The 24,098-nt window shown below is 41.6% G+C and overlaps 1 protein-coding gene across 4 annotated transcripts in view; it reads left to right on the top strand.

Moving 5' to 3' along the window:
* Nucleotides 1-24,098, top strand: part of Npnt (nephronectin) — a 70,119-nt gene that overhangs the window by 37,470 nt on the left and 8,551 nt on the right. For all 4 annotated transcript variants that reach the window (XM_006970358.4, XM_006970356.4, XM_015992817.3 and 1 more), the window contains 7 exons: nucleotides 3,855-3,974; nucleotides 5,389-5,508; nucleotides 7,004-7,138; nucleotides 7,397-7,519; nucleotides 8,764-9,153; nucleotides 22,549-22,635; nucleotides 23,153-23,251. In XM_006970358.4, the coding sequence (XP_006970420.1) occupies nucleotides 3,855-3,974; nucleotides 5,389-5,508; nucleotides 7,004-7,138; nucleotides 7,397-7,519; nucleotides 8,764-9,153; nucleotides 22,549-22,635; nucleotides 23,153-23,251 (1,074 nt within the window). The remainder of the gene's footprint in view (nucleotides 1-3,854; nucleotides 3,975-5,388; nucleotides 5,509-7,003; nucleotides 7,139-7,396; nucleotides 7,520-8,763; nucleotides 9,154-22,548; nucleotides 22,636-23,152; nucleotides 23,252-24,098) is intronic.

Below are 24,098 nucleotides of genomic sequence, written 5' to 3'. Positions count from 1 at the left end.
GATCTGGGGTTTTAGGCTTGTTTAGAAATCAAACCACACATTTGCTTCTTTCTTCCGATGCACACTGTGTAATCTGAAGGGTCAAGTTCTGGTTCTAATTAGTTGTTTATTGGCAACCCGTTTAAAGTGTCCACACCACTCTGTAGTAGGGGAAGTAAAGTAGGTCCCGTCCTGCATGTCTGTGGGGCCGGTGGGAGACTCACTAACCCAAACTGTTTTCATCTTCATAGTGATGGGGAAATCTGTAGGTGAGTAAGGTGGTAGGATCTCTTTCTAGTTCTTCTGATTTTATCCTTACCCACTCAGAGGCTTAAGAACTTATGGCTACTGAAATAGTTTATGAATAGTTATTGTCTCTGCTGATGGGGAATGTGTTACATCTGCACTAAGGACCAGGACAATGGTGTTCACTTTAGAGCTGTTAGTAATTAAGAGAAAGTTATGGCCGTTGCTATTTTGATGATGTTCGTCTATGGCCTTACTTTAGTGAGATAAAGTTTTAAAGGTTAGGTTTCTGAAGCATCGTCTGTCCACTTTAAGCATCAAAAGGAAAACAGTCCAAATACATTAAAGTGAATGGATGATGCTTTTCTGTAAAACTAGTGGTTATCTTATTTAATGACTCCCTTCCAAGTTTTTTTCAAGCTACCTTTCTTTATCTGCATGTAAATACAGTTTCTGACTCTCTTTACCCTGAAGTCTAATAATGATGCTATGCAGCTTGCATTTCTGTTCTGGGCCAGCCCCTCTCCTTGTCTCTACCTTCCCCATCTAAGCTCTGAAATCCACCGACCTGCTTAAATGTACCCCTGATGACAATGCTCTTTCGTGAATTATGTACATATTTAAAGTGTTGGAATGTAAGGGATACAATTATATCTTTTAGTGTAAGGTACGTGCATGATAGAGTTAATTGTAATTTTATTACAGATCTGAACTATGCTTCCAGGGTAAGATTAAAGCAAAGTTAAAGTAAAAACCCTCAAGTTTATTTCCAAGACTCGACTGTCAAATTTAAAAAAAATTTTTTGGAAACAGCGAGGATCAGGAGGAGTCTTTCATGCTTGTTAGAAGGACATTTACCATAATTTGAAAGTGTCATCTAAAATGTCTGACTTAATTTGATAAAATACAAATGCGAGTATCACATTTATCAGAAGCAACACATAGTAACTCAATTTTGTGAGGTTTGGGGTCAACAAAACCATAAAGTGGGATGATTATAGACTCGAAACTTTCAAGAGAATGGAAGGGGAAGAGGTTCTTCAACAGGATGCCGGAGCGTTGGTGCTTCCTGTTCATCAGGATCTGTTTCTGGGTCGGTGCTGATAAAGGGCGGCTGGACCCCTGTTTTGTTATGCCTGCAGCGGCTCCGGTCAGGGTTACTGTCAAGTTTGTTGGAGATGGGGCCAGGCAGTCATTGGGGACACTAACATGACACCGGCCACCTGTCAAGGGAACCTCATCCAGCCCATTAACAGCTGCTAGGGCAATTTCTCAAGTTGCTTTCCACATGCTTGGGTTCTTACATAGCAGTTTACAGCAGGTGATAGAACCAGCGTCTCCTTACTTTTTACACATTGGATGTCCTGTTTTCTTCCTTTTTCCTATTTTTTTAATAGAGTAATTTTCAGATTTTTAAAAACTATGACAGGCCAAGTGGTGGTGGTGCATACCTTTAATCCCAGCACTTGGGAGATCTCTGTGAGTTTGATGCCAGCTTGGTCTACAGAGCAAGATCCAGGACAGGCACCAAAGAAACAAAAGCAAAAACAAAACAAAACAAATAAACAAACAAAAAACTATGACAGTTTGTTAGTTTTTATATCCTTTTGGTTTTAAGATAAATCTAGCTAAAATCAGTCTTTAAGACCCCTGGCAAGCCAGTCTGGATTCCCAGAGGAGTCCCAGGGAGCTCATGGAGCAGTTCTGAGTCAGGCTGTGGAAGTACTGGCTCCACAGTACTCCTCAGCTTTAACCAGAGAGACTGGGTCTGGAGAGATTGCTGCTGACATCAAATCCTCCTTGCTTGTGAGCTGTCCAGGGCTATAAACAGCTGCTGGTTCCAGTAAGGAACCTCCAGCAGTCTCTGCTGCTCTCTGAAAATAAACTAGGGGATCTTAATTGATACTTTTAAAAGCCTCCTCTTGAAATACAGAATCAAGTCTTACTCTTATTTTTGAGATACTGATTTGTTACATGCTTTTGAGCACAGGAAAAGATTCTGTCTTATAGTATACTCAGATTTAAGTACTTATCTCCAGGGATTCATCAAGGCCAGTGTGATGCCACAGCAGTGATGTTAAGGATGATAACAAAACTTTTAGAAGATAAGAAAGATTTCCCTGACTCAGATGAATAATAAAGTTTCAACTACAAGCTAGAAGAGAATGAACAGAAAATAGAATTTCACTTGAGGTGGTCCTGCTCATTCCTACTTCATTCAACAGGCAGAGTCAGGTTTTTGATAGAATAATCTACAAAGTGTCTTCTATGAACACAGAGAGATTTTTTTAAAAAATGCTTAAAATGTGATTCTGTTTTGAAAACCTTTGACTGGGCGAAAGACAATAAAGCAAAGAACTGAAAAAAAACATAGGAAATGGCAAAGGTATTTGCCATGTTTATCTAACCTTTCCAGACTTTGCCCAGCTGGCGAGGTGCTTACACTATGGTAAAGGTAGAAAAAAGACCAAGTTGGAAAATCAGTAAGATGTGAAAATATCCTTAGATGTAATATTTATTGGGTGACTTTAAAACGTAATGTAACTGGAGGCTTCAGTGAAATACTACATACCTCTAGTAAATGAGCAGGTCAGATGGAATTTTGATTAGATTTGGAAAGAACTTTGTAGCTAGATACATTATCTGTATTTTTATTCAGTGATATGGATAAATTGATAATTAAGTTATGCTAATCGGATACTTCTGCTGTTGTTGCCAGACAAAATAAACATGTGGTCACATTTCTTTTTAATGAGGTCTATGTTATGGGCATAACTATTTCAGTGTTTTAAGTCGTTTTAAATTTTATATTGACTTGAGGCAGTGTTCACTTTGTGCTGGAAAACTTTTATATTGTGGAATTCATTAATTTCACATTGATATTTAAACCAATAAGCATAAAATACATAATGATGTTCTGTCCCTTAGTGTTTCCACAAGCTCCTCTTAACTGACAAATGAATGCAAGTATATTGGAAGGCTTTAAAACTTGTTTTGTGATTTGAATGGATTAGTAAAACAGGAGGCTGAATTCTCTTTAATCCAAGGTCAGGATAGAACCTGTCAAATTGAACAAGAAAAGTCACAATAGTGATGGGTTGGATCCATGTGGTTTTTTGTTTGTTTGTTTGTTTGTTTGTTTGTTTGTTTTCCCCCCCTCTGAAAACCTTTGAGAAGGTCAAATCATTCTGATGCTTTAATATTTGCATGTTCTCTGTGAAGTGAAAAGTGTCGTGGAGCATCCTTTTGAGTAGAATCCATTATCACAAGTGAGTCTAATAGTGGAATGCAGGTATTTTAAGCTTAGTGTCGGTCAGACAGACAGTAGAGCATCCCTACCCGTGGGGTGAGGGTGCTGCTCTTTGGAGATTACAGTCAGGTACACATCTGTGAGGAGAATACTCCTAACTGATCCCCAGGATCAGAGATCCATAATGGTCCCAGCAACATCTGGTTGCTTTCAGTGTACTGCTCATGTTGGTACACACAGACTTTATCTGTCGTGGAAGTGATGATTTCACTGTTTTGACCTTTTTTTTGCCTTCATCCTCCACATCGAGAAGCATTTTAAACATTCCCCATCATTGCTGAGTTTTGTGACTTTTCTGCTTTAATCCCATTCTTTGCAGATTTGAACGAGTGTGGCCTGAAGCCGAGGCCCTGTAAGCACAGGTGCATGAACACTCGGGGCAGTTACAAGTGCTATTGTCTCACCGGATACATGCTCCTGCCAGATGGGTCCTGCTCAAGTATGTCAAGAATCTTAACCGTTTTCGAAGTGCTCTAGGCTTGATTTCTGATGTGCTTTGGTAGCCTGCCTTTGGGAAAGCCGCCTCTTCCTCTCTCCTGAGCAGGATGTGTGAGTGTGTTTGTGTGCATGCCCGAGGAACTGAAGATCAAAATGACAGGTGCACATTTACACGTGACGTTCTCTTACTGCGCAGGCGGACATCAGTTGGTTTATGATGTATCTAGAGCAAGAATCCCATTTTCTAATCTTTTTCTCTGCGTTGTTTATCCCAGTGTTCTCTCTGGGTAGAGAAGAACCACTCCAGGTCAAAGGATATTAATGATCACTGGGCATTGCTTAGAGAGAACCCATCGGCTCTGTTCATAAACACTTCTAAGTTTATTTCTGTAATTCTTGATAATAAGCTTCAGGATAACTTAAGACTTATGGAAAAAGAAAAACTTGCTTTAAATGAAATGAACATACCATCAGAAAAAAATGAGTTATTTCTTTTTAAGCAGGGTCTCACAGATCCCAGGCTAGCCTCCAGCTTTCATACAGCTGAGAGTGACCTTGAATGGCTGACCTTCCTTCCTCCACCCGCGAGTGTTGAGATTACAGGCACTGTCAGGATTGCTTTTCTGAGGTGCCAGAGTTAGAAGAGCCTTCATGCATGCTAGGCAAGCACTCTACCAACTGAGCTATGTCCCCAGGCCCAGGAGGGTGGATTTCACTGTATCTTTTTAAGAGAGAATTGTATGGTGCTTCCTGTTATCCCCTGAATGTGTTTTTAAGATGCCACTACCCTAACATTCTCTGTAGGCTGAAAACTGAATTGAAGTTGAGTTTTAATGGCAACCAACAAGTAGTGGCCTGATTTTTATTTTTACCTAACTACCAATTAACTAAGATGAATTTTATATAAAAAAATAGTAGCTAATTTTATTGAGTGCTATACAGACATATCACTGGAACTTTTGGTTGATGAAGATATATCTTTAATTGCATTTGTCAATGGTTCCAGAGTCCTCTAACATTGTAGGGATCACTAGGAAATCTCCTTTTGTCCTACAGAGAATTTCAGTGTGTAGTTAAGACAGTTAATTAGATATTTTAGTTAGGAGTGGCATTTAACTAGAATAATCTGGATAAAGACCTCAGTTCTACCTGAATAATATAGGTCAGAAGAAGCTTAGCTTTCTCCCTACCTGCCAATCCTTTTAAAACATTAAAGGGCTTCTCCAGGTGATGATGGAGCAGGGCCACTTCTCAACCATCCCATTTTGGAGAGCATCCTTCATCCTTGTTTTCAAATGTTGGTTAATTGACTCCTCACTGTTGAATCAGTAACACCAATTGCAAGACGTGAAAAAAAGTGCTTAAGTTACAGGTGCTGTCTACCTCTTGGAGACAGCCAGTCCCTCTCTTTCCAGGTGCCCTATCATGTTCCATGGCAAACTGTCAGTATGGCTGTGATGTCGTCAAAGGACAAGTCCGATGCCAGTGTCCTTCTCCTGGCCTGCAGCTAGCTCCTGATGGGAGGACCTGTGTGGGTGAGTTCAGTCATCAAGCATCTGTCCGCAGATGTTGTGGGGTTGAGGAAGACAGTGGAAGACGTAAGGGAAAAGGCAGTTCTTTAGTCAGGTAGATAGTTACCTGCTAGAAGATACCATGTATTTTAGAAGAGGATTTCTGTGAATAGATCAGCACAATCTTGTTTGTGAAACCCGAGAGGCAGGAGGAAGCGTCACACAGAGAAAACCACGTGTGCAAAACACTGAAGTACACCAGAGCACCGTGTTCAGGAAAGTGGATCTCAGTTTCTGTAATCCAGACGGAAGGGAGCAATGGAGCTGAACAGGTCACCAAGTCTGCGTTATCACGTGTTGTACCACAGAGCTTAGCATTTTTCTAGAACATTGAGATGGCAGTATAGATTACGGCAGTTTGAACTTTTTGAACCTGGCTGAGCCACACACTGGCTGTGTAACCTTAGTTAGGAAAAGAACTTCCGTCCTTTGAGCTTAGGTCTCCCTTCCGTTAAAATGGAAACAATACTACATAGAGTCCCTGTGAGTGTTGAATGAGATCATGTGTTCAAAGAGCTCAGTAGTCCCCAGGACATGGTGAGCCCTGCATGGAGCTGTTCACCAAGTGAGACCCATTTACCTAGTGGTTGCTGTATTCGAGACACTATGCTAAGTGCTGGGTGCATGGCAATAGACAAAGCCCACGAGGTTTTGGTCCTCAAGGAGTTGACCTTCTAGTGGGGAAGACAGAAAATCAATAAGTACTTAATAACATCACTGACCATGCTAAGTGCTAGCATACGGTAGTAAGAAAAACAAAGCCAGAAAGAGTCTGTCTTAGAAAGTAATCATTAGGGAAGTCCTCAAGTTAGACCTGGGCCATTCGGTATATAAAGAACCTGCCCAAGGGCTGGAGAGGTGGACGGCTAAGAGCACTGGCTATTCTTCAGAATTCCCAGCCCGAACAATATAGCTCACAACCATCTGTAACTCCAGTTCTGGGGGACCCAGCCCCCTCCAGCCTCCTCAGGCACCAGGCATGCACGTGGTACACATATCTATATGCAGTCAAAACAGTCATACATAAAAAAAAAAAATAGTTTAGTTAAAGAACCTGCCAAGCAGTGAAGTGATTTGGAGGAGATAAGATTGGCAGCAAAAAGCCCAGTTTCAAGACTCCTTGTCTCGATCTAAAGCAGGAGATGGTGGGTAGGAATGGGGTAGTGGAGGGTGCTAGGCAGGTTCCGGTAATTTTTTTAGAGGTAGACATAACAGGACTTGGTAGTTTAGGAGTTGCTGGCGAAAGGTTAGCAGGCATGCTTCTAATTCAAGCAACTAAGTAGACACAGCGTAGTATTTACTAATGTTGGCTGGGAGAAAAGAAGAGCTTAGTTTGGGAGGATGAGTTGAAAGCTGGAGATGTGGAATTCCTACCTGTTACAGGAGGAGCCCGGGGATACCAGTTATGATGACACACCTGCCTTTGCTCTTCTAAGATGCAGTTGACTTATGTTTCTAGATATTGATGAATGTGCTACAGGAAGAGTCTCCTGCCCTCGGTTTAGGCAGTGTGTCAACACATTTGGGAGTTACATCTGCAAGTGTCATACTGGTTTCGACCTCATGTACATTGGAGGCAAATATCAATGTCACGGTAATGAAACTGTCCCGTGCCTGTCTCTACTTTCTTCTGATAACATTGAGAAGTCTCCAGCTGTGGTAATAACGGGGCTGTCTGGTTCGGGGGAGAGTACAGACTTTAAAGGAGCAGTGTCTGCTTCACCCACTCGCCATTCTGGAGCCGCCCGTACTGTATCCCTTCTGGTCATTGCCGTTTTACGTGGACCTCTGGGGTGACGTGCATGTCCTATCATCACATTTACCTGCACTTGTTTCTCTGCCCCCGATGCAGACATCGACGAATGTGCCCTGGGGCAGCATCAGTGCAGTGGCTATGCTCGCTGTTACAACGTGCACGGGTCCTACAAGTGTAAATGTAAAGACGGATACGAGGGTGACGGATGGAACTGTGTGTGTGAGTAAATCCTGCCCCCGGGTCTCATTTCTTCAAGAAATAGGGGGTTGTCTAGAGGCCATTGCTGAGGAAGATGGGGGTGATAACAGTTATGGAAGACATGAATTTCCTACCTGCTAATATCAACCTGATCTATAAACAGTAAAATCCCTTGCTGGGTAACTTTAAGGAAGACTCACCATTGCTTCCTAGTATTAACGTCCTGAATAAAGTGTGGGAGTGGCTTCCTTTCGGCTAGAAAGAAAGGATGGGGTCCTCCCTGGGAATTAGAGTTTGTTGAATCTGAAATAAACATCCATTGTTAGCATTGCATTATGATAATTGGGATGTAGTCTACATGTTTGTTTTCTACCGAAAATAATTCTAATATTTATTTTCCCTACATTTAAAACTGCTGTGCTTTGAAATTTTCCTCTAAGTTATCTTTGGAGTCGTGGGTTACTAAACAAACATGAAAAATGCATACTCTTGAAGATGAAAGCTGACAAGCCAAAGGCCATAATTTACTGCACATTTCAAGTAACACTAGATAATTTTTAAAAATTTCCTGAGTAAAATATTTACTGAAAAACCACAGGGCATAAAATCCTGTGGATTAAAGGGTTTTTGAAGTGTTGTGAAGTCATTTCTACTCTGGAATATATCATTCCAGGCAGATTAAATATTGATTCTTTTTGAAGATTATCAATGGGGAATAATCCACAGATGATTTTTTTTTAACTTCAGAAAAATCTCTTTTTAGAAGGCAAATATAAATTAGCAAGTGTGAAGACAAGCCAACAATAAAACTAATTTTTTACACAAGTTAAATCATCTAAAGTATAAGTGAGGATGTTTCTGCTAGTTTGTAGAGTTTTAAACACAGTTGTGTAAACACACGCAGGCAGAGAACACAGCACAGACTGCATTCCTCACCAAAAAAAAAAAAAATGTAATCCTTCCACATTTTGGGAAAATACTGATTTCTGTTGCTACTGCTTTATAAATATTGAAAACATTTTGTGCTTCAAATAATACATATTCATTATAGAAACACCAGTATATTTTTGCATGTATGCTAAAACACGCACACATTTGTTATTCAGAAAATAGTGTGACTTCTTATAGAAGAGAATAATGTAAATGTGAAACATAGGACTCGTTAGCATGAGGTGTTTCTGGGCACGTGTTTTGTTTGCAGTTTCCTGTGGCACATTTTTTGGAGAGAAATAGACTAATTTAGTCTTTGAATTCTTCTTTTTCAGATATCCCCAAAGTCATGATTGAACCTCCAGTTCGTGTGCCAGAGCGAAATGATACCAACTTAAAGGGTGATGGCGGACATGCTAACAGGATTCCTGATGCTGGAAGTACTAGGTGGCCCCTGAAGACACCGTATATCCCCCCTGTCATTACCAACAGACCCACTTCCAAGCCCACAACAAGACCCACACCAAATCCAACGCCACAGCCTACTCCACCACCCCCACCGCCCCTCCCCACAGAGCTTAGAACAACTCCACTACCCCCCACCCCAGAAAGGCCGTCCACCAGACCGACAACCCTAGCACCTGCTACCAGTACATCCCCTCGAGTGACTACGGGTGACCACGGGATACAGACGGATCCTCAGAAACCCAGAGGAGACGTGTTCAGTAAGCCACATAAATTGTTATCTTTTTAAAGGTCACTTGACTTTGTGTGGATGAGTGTTTTGCCTTGGTGTGTGTAATGTGTACCATGTCCACGCCAGGTGCTCACGTAGGTCAGAAGAGGGCGTTGGGTTCCCCAGAACAGGAATTGCGGTCGGCTGTGAGCCACCATGGATGTGCTGGGAATCAAACCTGGGTCCTCCGCAAGAGCAAAGACCGCTACTGGCTGTCTCCCCAGCCTCAGTTACTACCTTTTCACAGCCCCTTTAAGATGCCGTTCAACCCTGCTAAAAAGAGTCAGCTGTTTAAGGTCCATCCGTGGTGATTGATGCCCAGTCTAGAAGGCTGTGTGAAGAGTCTGTGATGGGACAAGCAGGAAGGAATGTGTGTACGTGCTGCCACAAAAGTCAGGCAGCACATCACCGATCTCATCCACTGTGGCAATTCTCCTAACACAGTCAGCTTTACTTGATAGTGTTCAAAAGCGGGAGACTTGCTATGCCTCATGCTATTTAACTTTTAACCTAAGTGTTCATTCAGTGAATAATTTGGAGCATCCTGTGGGGTTACACAGCATGTTAAATACTGGGCTCAGAAAGATAAAACAGGATCGTTTAGTCTGGTGAGAAAGACAGTCCTGGTGGCTAACTGGGGCACCATGTCAGTGAATGGAGTGGGATTTGTGTAGACTGTTCTAGAAGGGGTCAGATTTTTATAGGGGACATTTACGATTGCTGAGTGTAACTGGACAAAGGCAATGAGGACGGAGAGGCATTGCAGTTAAAGGGGCAGAGCAGTGAGGGCACACGAGCAGGAGGCAGCACAGACGGCCGGGGGAGGCAGAAGAGGCTGAACATCCGCCCCTCGTGCTGGCTGTTAACGGTGCAGCGTGGTGATGGGCCGCAGCTAAGAGTCCTAGCACTTCACAGGTACTGAGCAGAGGTACCACCACCAGTGGAGACAGTATGGGAAGAAAAGTAAGTGCGAGGGGGCAAAGGCCGTCCTCCTATTTCCAGACTGAAATCGGCGTATTCACACTGTCTGCTTTGTGTATTCTCGCTAGCCCTGTTTCCCTTCACATATGTTCAGCCTCCTGTACATTCACAACGTCTACCACCCTTTGCCTCTGTTTCATTACCATTTCACTCTATGCTCTTTCCCACGATGGAGCCAAAGTGTGCCATTTAAATTAAATGTCATTGTAATATTTTATGTGGTAAATAGAATACCGGTGTGTGTGTGTGTGTGTGTGTGTGTGTGTGTGTGTGTGTGTGTGTGTGTGTGTGTAAACATGTGTGCAGATGTATATATACTTGTGTGTGTACACATGTGTGTGGGTGTATATATATATACTTGTATGTGTGTGCATGTGGAGACCACAGGAGAACTTTGGGTGTTGTTTCTCAGGTGATGTCAACTTTTTTTTGCTTTTGCGAAAGGGTCTCTCCTTGGTCTGGAATTGCCCATAGGCTAAGCTGGCTGGCTGGTGAGGTGCAGGGATCATCTCTCTCTGATTCTCCAGCGTGGTGGTTACAAGTGCGCCAGGCCCAGCTCTACATTTTTAACCTGGTTCCAGGGATTGAACACAAGCTCAGTACTGACTGAACCATCTTCCCAGCCCCCGTGAGGGCTGTAGTTCTCCGCAAGAGAAGACTTAAGATGGTTTTTTGTTTGTTTGTTTTTGTTTTTATTTTTGCCTACATGCGATTATCAGCTTTTTTTCCTTTGGGGCTATTGTCCATTTAAAGGGAGATTGAGTTTCATTCTATTGTGGTTGTTCATGTTTTAGGCAATCTGCATAAGTTTTAGGAGAATTAGATGGTAGATCTCAAAATAGACATCTCATATTTACCTATCTATTTGATTTTGAAAATGATTGTTGTAATTCCCTTTCTGACCTTCTGTCTTGCTCTCCTTTGTATTTTCCTATCTTTTGTGATCATCACATGATGTGATTTTTACTCATATCTCAACCAAGTGTGGTACTTACGTTATTTTCCTACCTTTACTGGTCATAGAAAGTTGGCAATGTAACATAAATACACACACTGATGGAGTGAACATCTCTCTGGGTATTCCTTTTAATAGTTTCTCTTTTTAAAGCCCTTCTGAATGTTCTTCCTCTTTGCACATAGATACATATCAAGGAATTAAAAATAGTACTGACGTTTACTTGTAGAACGTAGCAGTTTAAGACTGGGAAGTGCATAACTCCAGTGGTCCTCCAGGGCACTCACTGTAAGGGAGTGTGAGCCTCAGGACATTCTCTGAGAGATCACCTTGATCCTGTGCCAAGACTGCCACATGCCACAGATAACCTTGCCACTCAGACACGCTGCCAGGAATCAAGCCCACTCTCACTTCATCTTCTGCAATAGCTAAGTTTAGTGAGTAGGAGGATATTTTAGAGACTTCTTAACTTGCTTCCTTGTGGTTATAACGTGTTCCGAAAAGGGAAAGGGTACCAAACTTTTTATTCAGAAAAAAAAAAAAAAAGAACCACATTACTTATTCACTGTGAAAATAGAAAGGAACCTTAGCACATGTTTAAATCATTTTTTATTTTTTAAAAAAGATTATATCTAAGGTGTCACTATTTCTTGCCAAGAAATTGTGCCCCTTTGGACTAAGTCTTCTCCCTCTTGGTTTATAGATCCAAAATCCACAATCTAAATGATTGTGAAATACAATGTTGTCCAGATTTTTAGAAACATAATCAGGTGCCAACATTGTATGTCACACACTGAAGGACTCTTTCCACAGTGAAATGTATTTATGTAAAAGAGAGAGAGAGAGAGAGAGAGAGAGAGAGAGAGAGAGAGAAATGTTGACCATGTAAAACAGTCATCTCAAAGCATGTCTGTTTCCTAGCTCCTCAAGATAGTTAAAATAAATTTTGCTTTATGGTTTTATTATGAAAAAGTCAGTTTAAAGGCTTAGAAATATTTTAATGTAAGAGAGATTTATAAAACAATCCCTTAGCACATTTTGGGCTTGCAAAGAGCACCATTGACACCAACATTTTGTTTTTTTGATACTGCCTACAAAAGAAAGGGATACAGAATTGCAAACTTTTATTTTAAACTTCAAATAAGTGGTTGTCGTGCTAATTGCCATAGTCTCTGGACATTTTAATTTGGGGTCTAGGAACATTACTAAAGCAACATTACTTAAGAGTCTTATTCTTATATCCCATGACTTCATGAGGACTCTTAGGTCACCCATTATATCCAGCATCCCTCCCATAACCCAGATCACAATGGAGACATTCTTGTTTAACCTAAATTTATGAAGCCATGATATTGTCAAATACTCAGAGATAATGGCTCTTGGTCATTTTAAGATTCATTTCCCGTGCACCTCAAGAAGTACTTCAGAGAATGAGTCAACTCTTTCTTCAGACTAAGTAGTTGGAATTTCATTTCTTGCTGCAGCTGTATTCCACTTCTGGATTCTGATGGCCTTCCAAATGATTGGTTACTTCAGATCACAGTTTGACTCTCACCCTGGTTGAGGATCACATAACCACTGACAGAAAACATTCTCTAGAAAACTTTATGTCCAGCATACTTTTAAAGTTTAAGCATGATGTTGAGAGCTAGGATAATTGTGGAAGGGGAATATGAAAATAGGTTGAAGTAGATGGGATGGATTCCCTCTGAATCAAAAAGCCTGGTTTTCTTTCCTACCTTTGGTGTTATGAGTTTGAGATTTTGCTCAATGACCCAGGCTTTCTTTTCCACTGAGTGGGTTCAAGGTCAGAGAGAAATTAAAGTAAAAATTGTATGAATAATGAACTACCATGAAATGGAAAAGATAACTTACTATATTTGTTCACTATAACCATACTGGGGAGAATAAATACATTAAAAAGTCACCTTTCATGTAGGTTATAAAATATTAAGGACCTTTTTCAAAATAAGAATAGTCTGAAGCAGTGATTCCCAACCTTCCCAATGCTGAGACCCTTCAATACAGTTTCTCACGTTGTGGTGACCCCCAACCATAAAATTATTTTCATTGCCACTTCATAACTATAATTTTGCCCCTGTGAGGAGTCATAATATAAATATTTTTGGAGATAGAGATTTGCAAAAGGGGTAGCAACAGACAGGTTGAGAACCACTGCTCTAAGGGATCTAAGGATTTTGTTAATGAGACTAGGAACTAACCAGATGCATTTTCAGAGCTAATCGTAAACCAGCTAAAAGACTGGTTTGAACTATACAAATGCCCCCGACAAAGTATGACATTCTCTCATTACTGGGACAAAGTAGTGTTTTTTCAAGTGTGTTTCATAGGCTATTAGCTCCCTGAAACATTATGGAAGTCTGGGGTCAAACACACTCAGATGTCCCAGGTTTAACCAAGTTAACTAGGTGTGTTAGCTGTAAGGCTTTTCAAAACTGTAGTGTGCTAATGGTTACTGAAAATCTCTAGAAGCCTAGTATAGTGTGTATTGTCTTCACCATGGGATTACTTAACTCACTGGCTTAGAATTCTCTGCAACCAGTGTCTGGTCAGTTCTTGGCTGAACTAAGAAGTATGGAGACCACTCACCACCATAACCAAGAGTCCTGACTCAGTGGCTTGCATCATACGGCCATGCTGAGACTAATGACTGTGATAGTCTGGCAGAGATAATAGTAGTTATGGTAGGGAAGAAAGGTATTGGACAGACAAGCAGAAAATCAGATCTAAATGGTGGTGTGTCTATCTGAATTCAGTAGATCACTAGAAAATGGGGGACTAAACAAAAGCAGGACTCTACTGTCCACAGAGGGTGGTGCCTATGTAAGAGCAAAGGAAACAAAGGTCTTAGCAGAGGAAGTTGGAGGAGAATGCATCCTGATCTAACAATACAATAAATGAAAAAAAATGACTCTCATCAAATTTACAAAATCACTTGGGAAAATAGCCATGTTTTCAATATGTTAACTGAAAAATTAAATACAAAACAATATATATCATTTTACCCCATTAACTATTAATATATGCCATTTATGGTTCTTTGGGAACTTTTCATTACCTTCTTGTTATCCTCATGCAGTAATTTTGAAATTCTTCATTGTTATCATCAAGGATAACCGTGATTTATTGTAACAATGACTCTTTGCAGGAGGGCAGTGGTATAGACTCTCAGTCTCCCCATTGAAGGGTGAAGAATGGTGTTGTATGTTTTGAGAAAGTTCCCCAGGGAGTTCTGGTTCTTAATCATTCACTTTCATTTGAAACATTTCTAGTTTTTAGAATTCAGAATGTTTTATTAACTTCTAACTGTTCAAAAATGTCTTTAGAATAGAATGTGCCATAAATGGCCAATTTCAACCAAAAGACTCCAATAACTACAAGGAGTACATTATCACATGGGTCAACAGACATACTTTTTCCCTAGTATTTTTTTTTCTGTTTTCAGAATCCAGATTGAACTGTTGAACTGGAATAATCCAGGACGCTTATCTAAAGTTCCTCTTTCCTGGAGCATATTCACTCATGCAGACTGTCTGGATTCATCAGTGTGTGTACAAATTACATGCAGGTCTTATTAAAATGAAGACTGATTCAGTAGGGCCAGGATAGGATCTCAGACTGCATTTTTAGCACTCTCACAGGTATGCTGTTGATATGCAGGCCAGATTGTGGGGCAGGGTTCTCTCAGCCTCAGTGGCAGTCTCTATCCAGTAGAACCATGCCTTGCATGGAAACAGAAGTAGCCTGATGCAGGCTGTTTCAAATACAACAATTGCATAATAGAAATGTACCATCTGTACCATATAAAACAAAGGTGAAGGTGTTACAGACTCAGGAGTATAGAACATAGTGTAATTAAGCTTGGCCACATTCTTTTACAAGTGGCCGAGGACCAGCCTTGCGGTTGCTATTGTTACAGAACATGGGAACCGAGTTGAAAGCCTTGGCATCAAGTACCAAAAAGGTGGTAGCTTCCTTCCTCCTGACTGCCGCTCTGTAGTGTGCTCTCCTGCGGGTCTGTTTTCCTCACATTTCTCTCCAGCAGTTTTTGTAGTCTGTAGATCCAGCGTTTTAAGTCAGGGGCATATTATAGTCTCTTTTCTAATTATGTGTGGTGATGAGTAACTGGATTGTTTCAGCTGAGAGGTGAAAAGGTCTTCCGACTGGTTTGTTCTCAAGTAAACAGCAAGGCCTGTAGAGACGCCTAAGACGATGCTGGCATCTCCCCGGAGATGAAATCTCTGCCAGTACTGTGGAGAAGTGAGTTGCTGCTGCTCACAGGTCAGGGTCTAGTGCTATGGATTCTGAGAGTTTTTAAGATTTTTTGATTTGTATTTTAATGGGATTCTGTGGTGGCTGGTGAAGAAAAAATGGTTCTTTTCAGAAAGTCTAAATTGAGTTCTTAGTGAACGTGACCTAGGTTAGAGATCAGAAGTTTTTAAAGCTCTGTGCCCGTTTGCCTAGGGAGTTATAATTAAAAAGACTGTTTGGGGCATGTTACCAAATTGTTTCCTCATCTGAATGCTGAGGCAGTTGCAGTATGCACCTCACTGGACAGCTATGTGAGTTAGATGGGAAGGTCCATGTAAAACATTCATCACAGTGATTGCCACGTAAGAACATAGCTGTTTCTACAACCACTGATGCTGAATTCGTTTTTTAGTTATAACAGCATTTCCTAATTAATTCATAAAAGAAGCCATATATTCTAGTGATGACTTTTTTTTCTGATGCTTTTCATTATGATTGACTACAGTTTTAATGCTATTTTTTTTTTTTTGCAAGTGTGAGCAGAGAAGATGAAAATAGAAATGAGCTACTTTGCCTAGCCTTTGTTTATTACCAAATCATGAGACTTTTGTGTTTAGATCAGGTATTCACAGCACGTACAAAGTTGAACGGATATATTAAAACAGAGCCAATGTCACTTCAGCTTCATCACTGTGAATACAATGACAGTTGTCCCGCAGACATGAATCTGTCCAGGTGGCAAGCTTTCGTAAAGGTCTTGTCAGTAACAGAAACAAAAGCTTCCTTTCCTTTTCCAGCAGATGATTTGGACAGGTGGGCTACACCTGTCTTGTACAGTCGGTGGGCTCTGTGCTCGGGTGTGTGTACTGCACCCAGTTCAAGGAACCCTAGTGGGGGGTTTACACCTGTGTGGAGGTGAGCATGCTGGCCTGGGGGAGCCTCACCCTCATGGTTTGCTTTGGCGTAGAGGAGGGCAGGAGAACCGAGCATGAAGGATACTCTTGATCCTTACAGCCATGCTTAGTGAAGAACCATGATTTAGCGTCTCGGTCCTCTTAGGAGCTCCCTGGGTAATGCCTCTGAGTAGGTCTGAAACTATAAAAGGCAGATACTGTATACGGGCGAGGGAGGTTCCGACAGGCTCATGACTGAGCTCCTGGCCTGTGTTCTCCTTCTGCCAGGGAGCTCATTTTCCCAGCACTGTCCATTGCTCTTGGGCTCTGTCCTCTGACCTCTGTAGGTCCTTCCGATGGGGTGCAGTGCTGGCAAGCAAGATCTTATTTCCTTCGAGCTTGGCAACCCTTTTATTGTTTTGAGTAACTAACATTTGGCTAAGATATTTCTTGAATGAGTGTAAGGAAATTGCAGAAACTCATTTCCAATCTTTTTATTTTCTTCTCTCTGCTGAGTATGTTCTGCATTTGGAGGGGGGGGGGAGGGCCGCGGGGGGGCGGGGGGAGGATACTACCCCTTAAAGCCCTTATTGCTTATTGCCATCCTCCACTCTGTGGTCTCTTAAAATATCTAGCTTTTTTTTTTTTTTCACCTCAAGGACATTAGAATAGAATAGGGATCAATATATCCATACCTGTCTCTTCAGTGAAGAAAACCCCTAAACAGAGAGAATTCAAGACAGTGTCGTCTGTAATCTTTCGTGCAACAACTAATGCCAGAGCTGGCCTGGGCGATGTTGTGCAAACTACCTTGAACAGAACTTGAATCTGTAAACCTTCCTTCAATAAATAATGCTTACAGGTTTACAAGCAGCTTGGCCATGGGAGGTATGCATAGTAATAATTACATTTTCTTCTCGGTGTTTACTGTTAAAGTTTTATTGGGTAAAAAAATTGCAGCTGACTGTTTGAGGAATCTTATTTATGAATATAGACTATATGTTAATATTATCATATCTCTGGAGAAACTGTATTTCATAGAATTTACTAAGACTGACTAAGACAGTATTTTTTTTTTTTCCAAAAGGATTGTTTCTTTTCATGGCTGCTTTCTCTCATGGGCACCAGGACTCTGCAGCTGTTGTAAGACAGTCCTGTGTTCTTATCCCACTGCAATCATACTTACAGCCCACAGTCTCCATCTTTGAGGGTTAGTACCTCTGTCTCCCACAGTCTCCATCTTTGGGGGTTAGTACCTCTGTCTCCCACAGTCTCCATCTTTGGGGGTTAGTACCTCTGTACCCCACAGTCTCCATCTTTGGAGGTTATTACCTTCTTATATCCCACAATCTCTATCTTTGGGGGTTATTACCTTCTTTTAGTTAGAAGCAACAAGCAAGATTTTTTGTTTCTTGAGACAGAGTCTCACTGTGTAGCCTTGGCTGGCCTGTGACTGTGTAGGCCATGGTGGCCTTGAACTCATACAGATTTGCTTGCCTCTACCTCCCAAGTACTGGGATTGAAGCCATGTGCCATCACACCACAAGAATGTTTTTATTGATGCAATATTGAATAATGTCAGAACAAATTTGGGGAATTTTTTATAGGAATTGCAGTCGTATATGCTTCCTGCTCACTTTCCTCCTTGTCATTCTCCAAGTGCAGCAGGGTGACAGTTTCATCATGCAGACTTTACCTTGTCACTACTGTAAAACCCTTTAGAGCGTACAGTTTCAGCCAAGATAAAATCCAAAGTTTTAACTAGGCTTTAAACAGTCACCCTACCACTCCAGTTTCATCTGGAGCCCTTCTTCCTGGGCTCTGCCTCTCCCCGAAGCTCTTGAGCTGCCTGGTGGTCCACCTTTTAATCCGCCAGGGTCTTTGCTCACAGTAACTCATCCTTCAGGTCTCAGTACAACCATCACTTCTCAGGGAGTCTTAGCATCTCCCTTTCCTGGGTGAGCTTTGCCAGGCTTCACCTGTCACAGCCACACTTAGGCAGCATCTTCTGCTTTTCCCTTAAAGTGCCCATCATGTCCATCTTCACCTCAAAGAATGTAGGTCAGATGAAGGCAAGAGTGCAGTATGTTCCCTGCTCTCCAGATGCTTAGCCCAGTACCCTGCACCGCACTGATGCTCTGTGCACTGATGCTCTGTGCACTGATGCTCTGTGCACTGATGCTCTGTGCACTGATGCTCTGTGCTCTGACTGATTCCCGCGTGAGTGGGGGACATGGAAGAAAAGAAGATGAGTAAACAGGAACGTTGTTAGCATGCTTTACTCATTTCAATCTTTATAATCATACCATTCTGAGTCTAAGGAAGTGTCGGATGTGCTTCTGTTTATTGTGTATTTAAATGAGTACTAGCCAGGATCTTGAGGAGGGAAGAGGAGTGTGCAGTTCCATGTGTCCATCCTTACTGTTTTGTTTTCAGATATTTTAATTAACACTTTCTGCATCAATGAAAGTCACTCCCTGGAATCAAAGAAAGGATTTGAATGGCATAGACCTTCCTGTTTTATAACCTTGCTTACATCAGGTATCAAAACTATGCAAGCTTCTTTGAACAATACAGACACAAACATCAGATATACTGTGTAGCCATGTCCTACAGAGCCCTCCTTTTTCAGATTGTTTTTGGGGTTTTTCATATTTAAACTTTTCCTTCTTAACAGCCTCAAAATATAAAATTATAAAAGACTAAATGAATCAAAAAATTAAAAAGCACTTTAATTTCTAATATTCAGACTGTTACATTATTAATGTGTTCCTTATGACCCTTTTTTCTAATTAAATTTTTTCATTTTTACATATGACCACAGTTTCCCCTCCCTCCTCTCCTCCCATTCCCTCCCTCCACCTCCCGTCTACTACCCCCCCTCCCATCCACTCCTCCTCTGTCTCCATTTAGAAAGGGGCAGGCCCCCCATGGGAGTCAACAAAGCTTGGCATATCAAGTTGAGGCAGGATCAAGCTCCTCTCCCTGCATCGAGGCTGGGTGAGGTATCCCAGCATGGGGAACAGGTTCCCCAAAGCCAGCCAAAGGGCCAGGGCCAGGTCCTGATCCTACTGCCAGGAGCCCCACAAACAGACCAAGCTATACAACTGTCATTAAAAAAAAAAAAAAAAAAACCAACCATTTTAAATATGTTGTTAATTTCCATACTCATTTCAGTTGGTATCTTCACATACTGTGACATATGTCAGGCGGGGTACTATGCCCTCTGTTGACACTTCAGGGTTGTGTTCTTAGTAAGTCACACTGATGTGGTGAGGAACATAAATAATCTGGGTGGGTTCAGAGTAGCATACCCAACACTGTAAGCACAGGTGGGTGCTGAGCACATCAGGCCAATGAAGCCTTTGGAATGTGGAAACATCTCCTGCTGTTAATTAACTAATTCTTGAAATTGTCTTCAGTCTTAGTGAGCCATCTGAGGCTGATGACTAATGGAGGGTTGGCCACTCTTTTCCAAATGCAGATCTCGTCCTTCCGTTCTCTTTACCATGTCGTGTACTTCACCACCACCGTGTACTCTTTGCGCGGCTGTTCTGTGAAGTCTTTACTCTTGATGCCCAGGGCTCCGTCTCCCTCACCCCAGCCTTGTGCTTTGTGCGTGGAAGGTTCTGCCTTCTTCCCTTTCAGTTTAAATTGTTCTTGCCAGAGGAAACCTCCCGATCTTCCTTGATAACACAAAGCCATGTGTCAGAGCACCCGGACACATCAAAAGCAGACAGATGCCGATGGGCTGGTCCTTCGCCATAACACCCATAGACTCCACACGGCAAGAGTTCCGATGCTCCATTTCAGAGGTCATTTCTGTTACTAGAGAATAGAACAGAAGCAGTCATGTCCTAATGTTTTTAAAACTTATGTCATGAGACGTGAAGCAGATTTACCCACAACTTTGTGCTCCTAATAAGTAAGAAAGGTTTTCGCTACGAGTCTGAGAATGAGAAAAGGAAAGCTGTCATTGGATGTAACTGCTGTCAGTCATTGAGGACTCCCAGGGACCAGTGAGCTACCCATCCACAGGGCTCATCTGTCTGCTGTCTTAGCTTGGACTTCAACATCCCTGTTCATGTGTGTGTGTGTGTGTGTGTGTGTGTGTGTGTGTGTGTGTGTGTGTGTGTGTGTGTCTCGCATGCTGTGAAAGAGGAAGGTGCTTCCCTGTTTTGACTTTTGAAACAAAAGTGGAGGAACAATCCACTTATAGTAGGCTAAAAACATTTGCAAACAGTACAAGACTGTCCGCTTTAAAAGTCCTTGCTAACAATAATAGCATAATTAGAGAAGAAGAACCTTGTGAATGTCATCAGTATTACAGTAGTCTATGTCTTTTATTCCCTGCCTTATAAAAATAAAGTATTAATTAAATTTCTGGCAAAGGGAAGGGAGTATTTCCTGGCTTCTGGTCAAGAATTCCCCTAACCACTGACAACTTTCCCACAATTTCCCTACTGTCTGACCCAGCTATTCTTCATGGCATCTTCAGACATTTTTTTCCCTTCCTACCCCTTTTCAAAACTTACAATGTCCATTTATCTCTGTGTTTGGTGTTGGTGTCTGCGCTTAGAGGTCACGGTTCATACGACCTGCCGCCCTGTTGGTCATGTTCCCTCTCTTTGCACCTCCTCTCTGTGTCCACCACAGGGCTTGGCATTGGGTTGGAAATCAATTACACATGGAATGAATGCGTCAATACGGACTTAATGGATCCCTCCTCTTGACTGTGCTCTTAAGCTCTGTCTCACTTGTGACAGTTGATTCAGGGTGTTGACAAAGAACATGGTTTCTGACAGGATCTTTGCATTTTCTCAGTGATCACAGAGTGCCTGTCACCAGGTCAAGCCCTGGAAATGCCATGTGAGTAGAATGTGATTGATGCCATCGAGAACCTCAGGGACTAGCAGAGAGACAGGTGTGTGTGTGTGTGTGTGTGTGTGTGTGTGTGTGTGTGTGTGTGTGTGTGTGTAAATAACTACAGTTCCTTACAAAAGCATATGAAAGAAATAGACAAACAGGGCTATTGATGGACAGTGAGGGATTTAATTCTGCCAGGAGTATGAAAGTTTTCAGAGCTTTCTCTGACGTTTGTGCTGGATGGGAAAGGAAGAGGAGGATGTTTGTTCAGGTTAATTAGTAGGAAAAAGAGCACCAGTGTTAGGGATGTGGAAATGAATGGCATGCTCGGACAGCGTTGTGTGTTTTGTTGGGGTGAACTGCTAATGCTGCACCAGGAAACTTCCCGTATTTGATCTTACAGGACTGGGGAGCCTGCTTAGATAGGGACGCTGTGGGAACAGGTACATACGTACATACGTACGTACTAGTGTACAACGATGTGCAGAGTTCTATTGAGGGAAGTGGGCGCTGTGAGTAGAAACAAATCATTCACTGCCACTCTAGGCATTTTTAGTTAAAGTTCATAATGCATCTTCCACAGAGATAATTTTATAATTTCTCGCTAGAAATTAGAAGTTGTTTCATATTTTCCTCTGTCTCTGCCTCTGTCTTTCTCTCTCTGTGGTGAATGTATATGTTCATGTGTGTGCATATATGTAAGCACATGTGTCGGGACCAGAGGTCAACATCGGGTACCTTTTTCATTACTTACCACCTTGTTTTTATTTATTCATTCGTTTTTGAAGCTCAGGGACAATTTTATTAGTAGCAAGCTGTACATTTTCACAGCTACTGGGAGGATGGAGTGGGGAGGAGAAGATAAAGTTATACCTTATAAGTCAAGAATGGAGGTCAGATCTGAAAAAGATGGAAAGAAAAGTTGCTCACACACCAGGTGGCCTGAGCAGTGAGGGTCTGCAAGCGACTGCTTCCTGCTTAGAGTTTTAGATAGTGTCTCTCACCAAACCAGAGGCATGCATGTATTTGGCAAGGTGGACTGGCCCAATAGTTTCAGGGATCCTCCTGTCTCTGACCCCACAGCATTGGAGTTATAGATGCACACTGCTACACTATTTTTTAGGGGGGCTGGGGATCCAAACTCAGGACTCACTCACATACAGAAGACACTTAACCAGCTTAGCAATCTCCCTGGCTCATTAACCTGTTCTTATTTAGAATTTCAGAAACATTTGGAAGGTTTTCATTTGTATCCAGATAAATGTCAGAGTACAAAGCTCTGCACAGTAGATTGTATTGCTCTTTATGTAGGATGAACCTAAATGCATAGGCTTCCCCTCATCCTTGTTAAAGACAGGATGTCTTTTCAAGGTCTAATTTAAAGAAGGGAAACAAACCATCAACTTCTGTCTTGTAGTTCCACGGCAGCCTTCAAATGACCTGTTTGAAATATTTGAAATTGAAAGAGGAGTCAGCGCGGATGATGAAGCAAAGGATGACCCAGGTAGATGCTGGCACATTCCAGTCTTTTCCTCCAGCTCAAGAAACAAACTTGAATTTTGTTTTCAGTTGGGATACAAAATAATGGCTTTTATTAATATGAGTTAATAAGATTGTAGATCACCAGTCACATTTGGGGAAGTCAGGTGACTTCTTCCCTTCTCTTGTTTTTATGCCACTCAGTTGGTTCAATCACTTGAGCAAAAATAATTATGAGCCACCATTTTCTTATGACATCACATTAAAGTGGCGTTCGAATTGTGAGATGGAAGTCATTTTAACAGTGACAACCCAACAGGATCATGAGTTGGGAGCACTCTTGTTCTGTTTTCACCGCTGAGCATCTATCCCAGGTGTGCTGGCAAAAGATGAGCGCACTTTCTTTTGAGCTCAGAACAAGGTGTTCTGATGGGATACTAAGTTTGTGTAGGAGAAAACTCCTGCTGTATGTACGGACACCTCTGGTTTACAAATTACTGGTTCCTGCTTTGTGATCTTCTGTTTCTGGCCCCTCCTCACAGGTATTCTCATACACAGTTGTAATTTTGACCATGGACTTTGTGGATGGATCAGAGAAAAAGACAGCGACTTGCACTGGGAGCCAGTCAGGGACCCAGCAGGTAAAGTCACATTATCCGATACCTTCTGGTACTGTTTGATCCTTTGGGCCAGAAAACAAAGCAAAACAAAATCCATCCCTGTTATTTATATTCCATCTTCTTTAGGAGAGGAGATTTGGTATCGGTCTGATAGACTCATATTATGGGACACGGGTAGTTCTTCAGGAGGTCAGACAATTTGCCTCAAAAAGCTTGGTAAATAAGCATTTAGACTCATCCTGGCCTAAGTTTTCAAGGTACTTACAGCATCCGATTCCTCTGAGTAAAAGCAGTGACGTGGTGTTCTGTCCCTCCTGGTGACAACTCCTGGGTATTATTGTCAGTTTGATTTGTTAATGAAGATTTGAGCAGTAGATGATGGAGACAATTGAAATTTACGCAATGCAGTGCCTCTCTGGAAAAAATTTAGTGTAAGTCAGATCCTAGAGGAAAGAGTACACATCACCACTGTGGCTTCCAAGAGAGACCCTTATTAAAAAGCTGGACTTAGATGCAGGCTCTTACAAAATTAGTAGAATTGTAAATTGTACAATGCTTACGTTCAGTGTAATGTAAACATTCAGTGCTTATGAAGTATTTGACTTGTTTCAAGAAATAATACACATTGGAGTCTTTTCCTTCCCTCAGTAATTAAATGGTTCTGGTTTTTTGTTGTTGTTTTGTTTTGTTTTGCTTTTTTTTTTCTTTGTGGTTTTTGTTTTGTTTGTTTGTTTGTTTGTTTTTTTGAGTGAAGCCTACTTAATTGAAGGGTGAGAAATCTAGCTTCTCTTTCCCCTCTTGGTTCTGATTCTCGCTCCTATGAATAAAACACACAAGCTATGAAGGGAAAGGGTGCTGTTTTACGTAC

The sequence above is a fragment of the Peromyscus maniculatus genome, chromosome 6, assembly GCF_049852395.1.
Source record: "Peromyscus maniculatus bairdii isolate BWxNUB_F1_BW_parent chromosome 6, HU_Pman_BW_mat_3.1, whole genome shotgun sequence".
NCBI lineage: Eukaryota > Metazoa > Chordata > Mammalia > Rodentia > Cricetidae > Peromyscus > Peromyscus maniculatus.
Note: the sequence above shows the minus strand (reverse complement) of the source record. Positions and strands in the feature narration are given on the sequence as shown.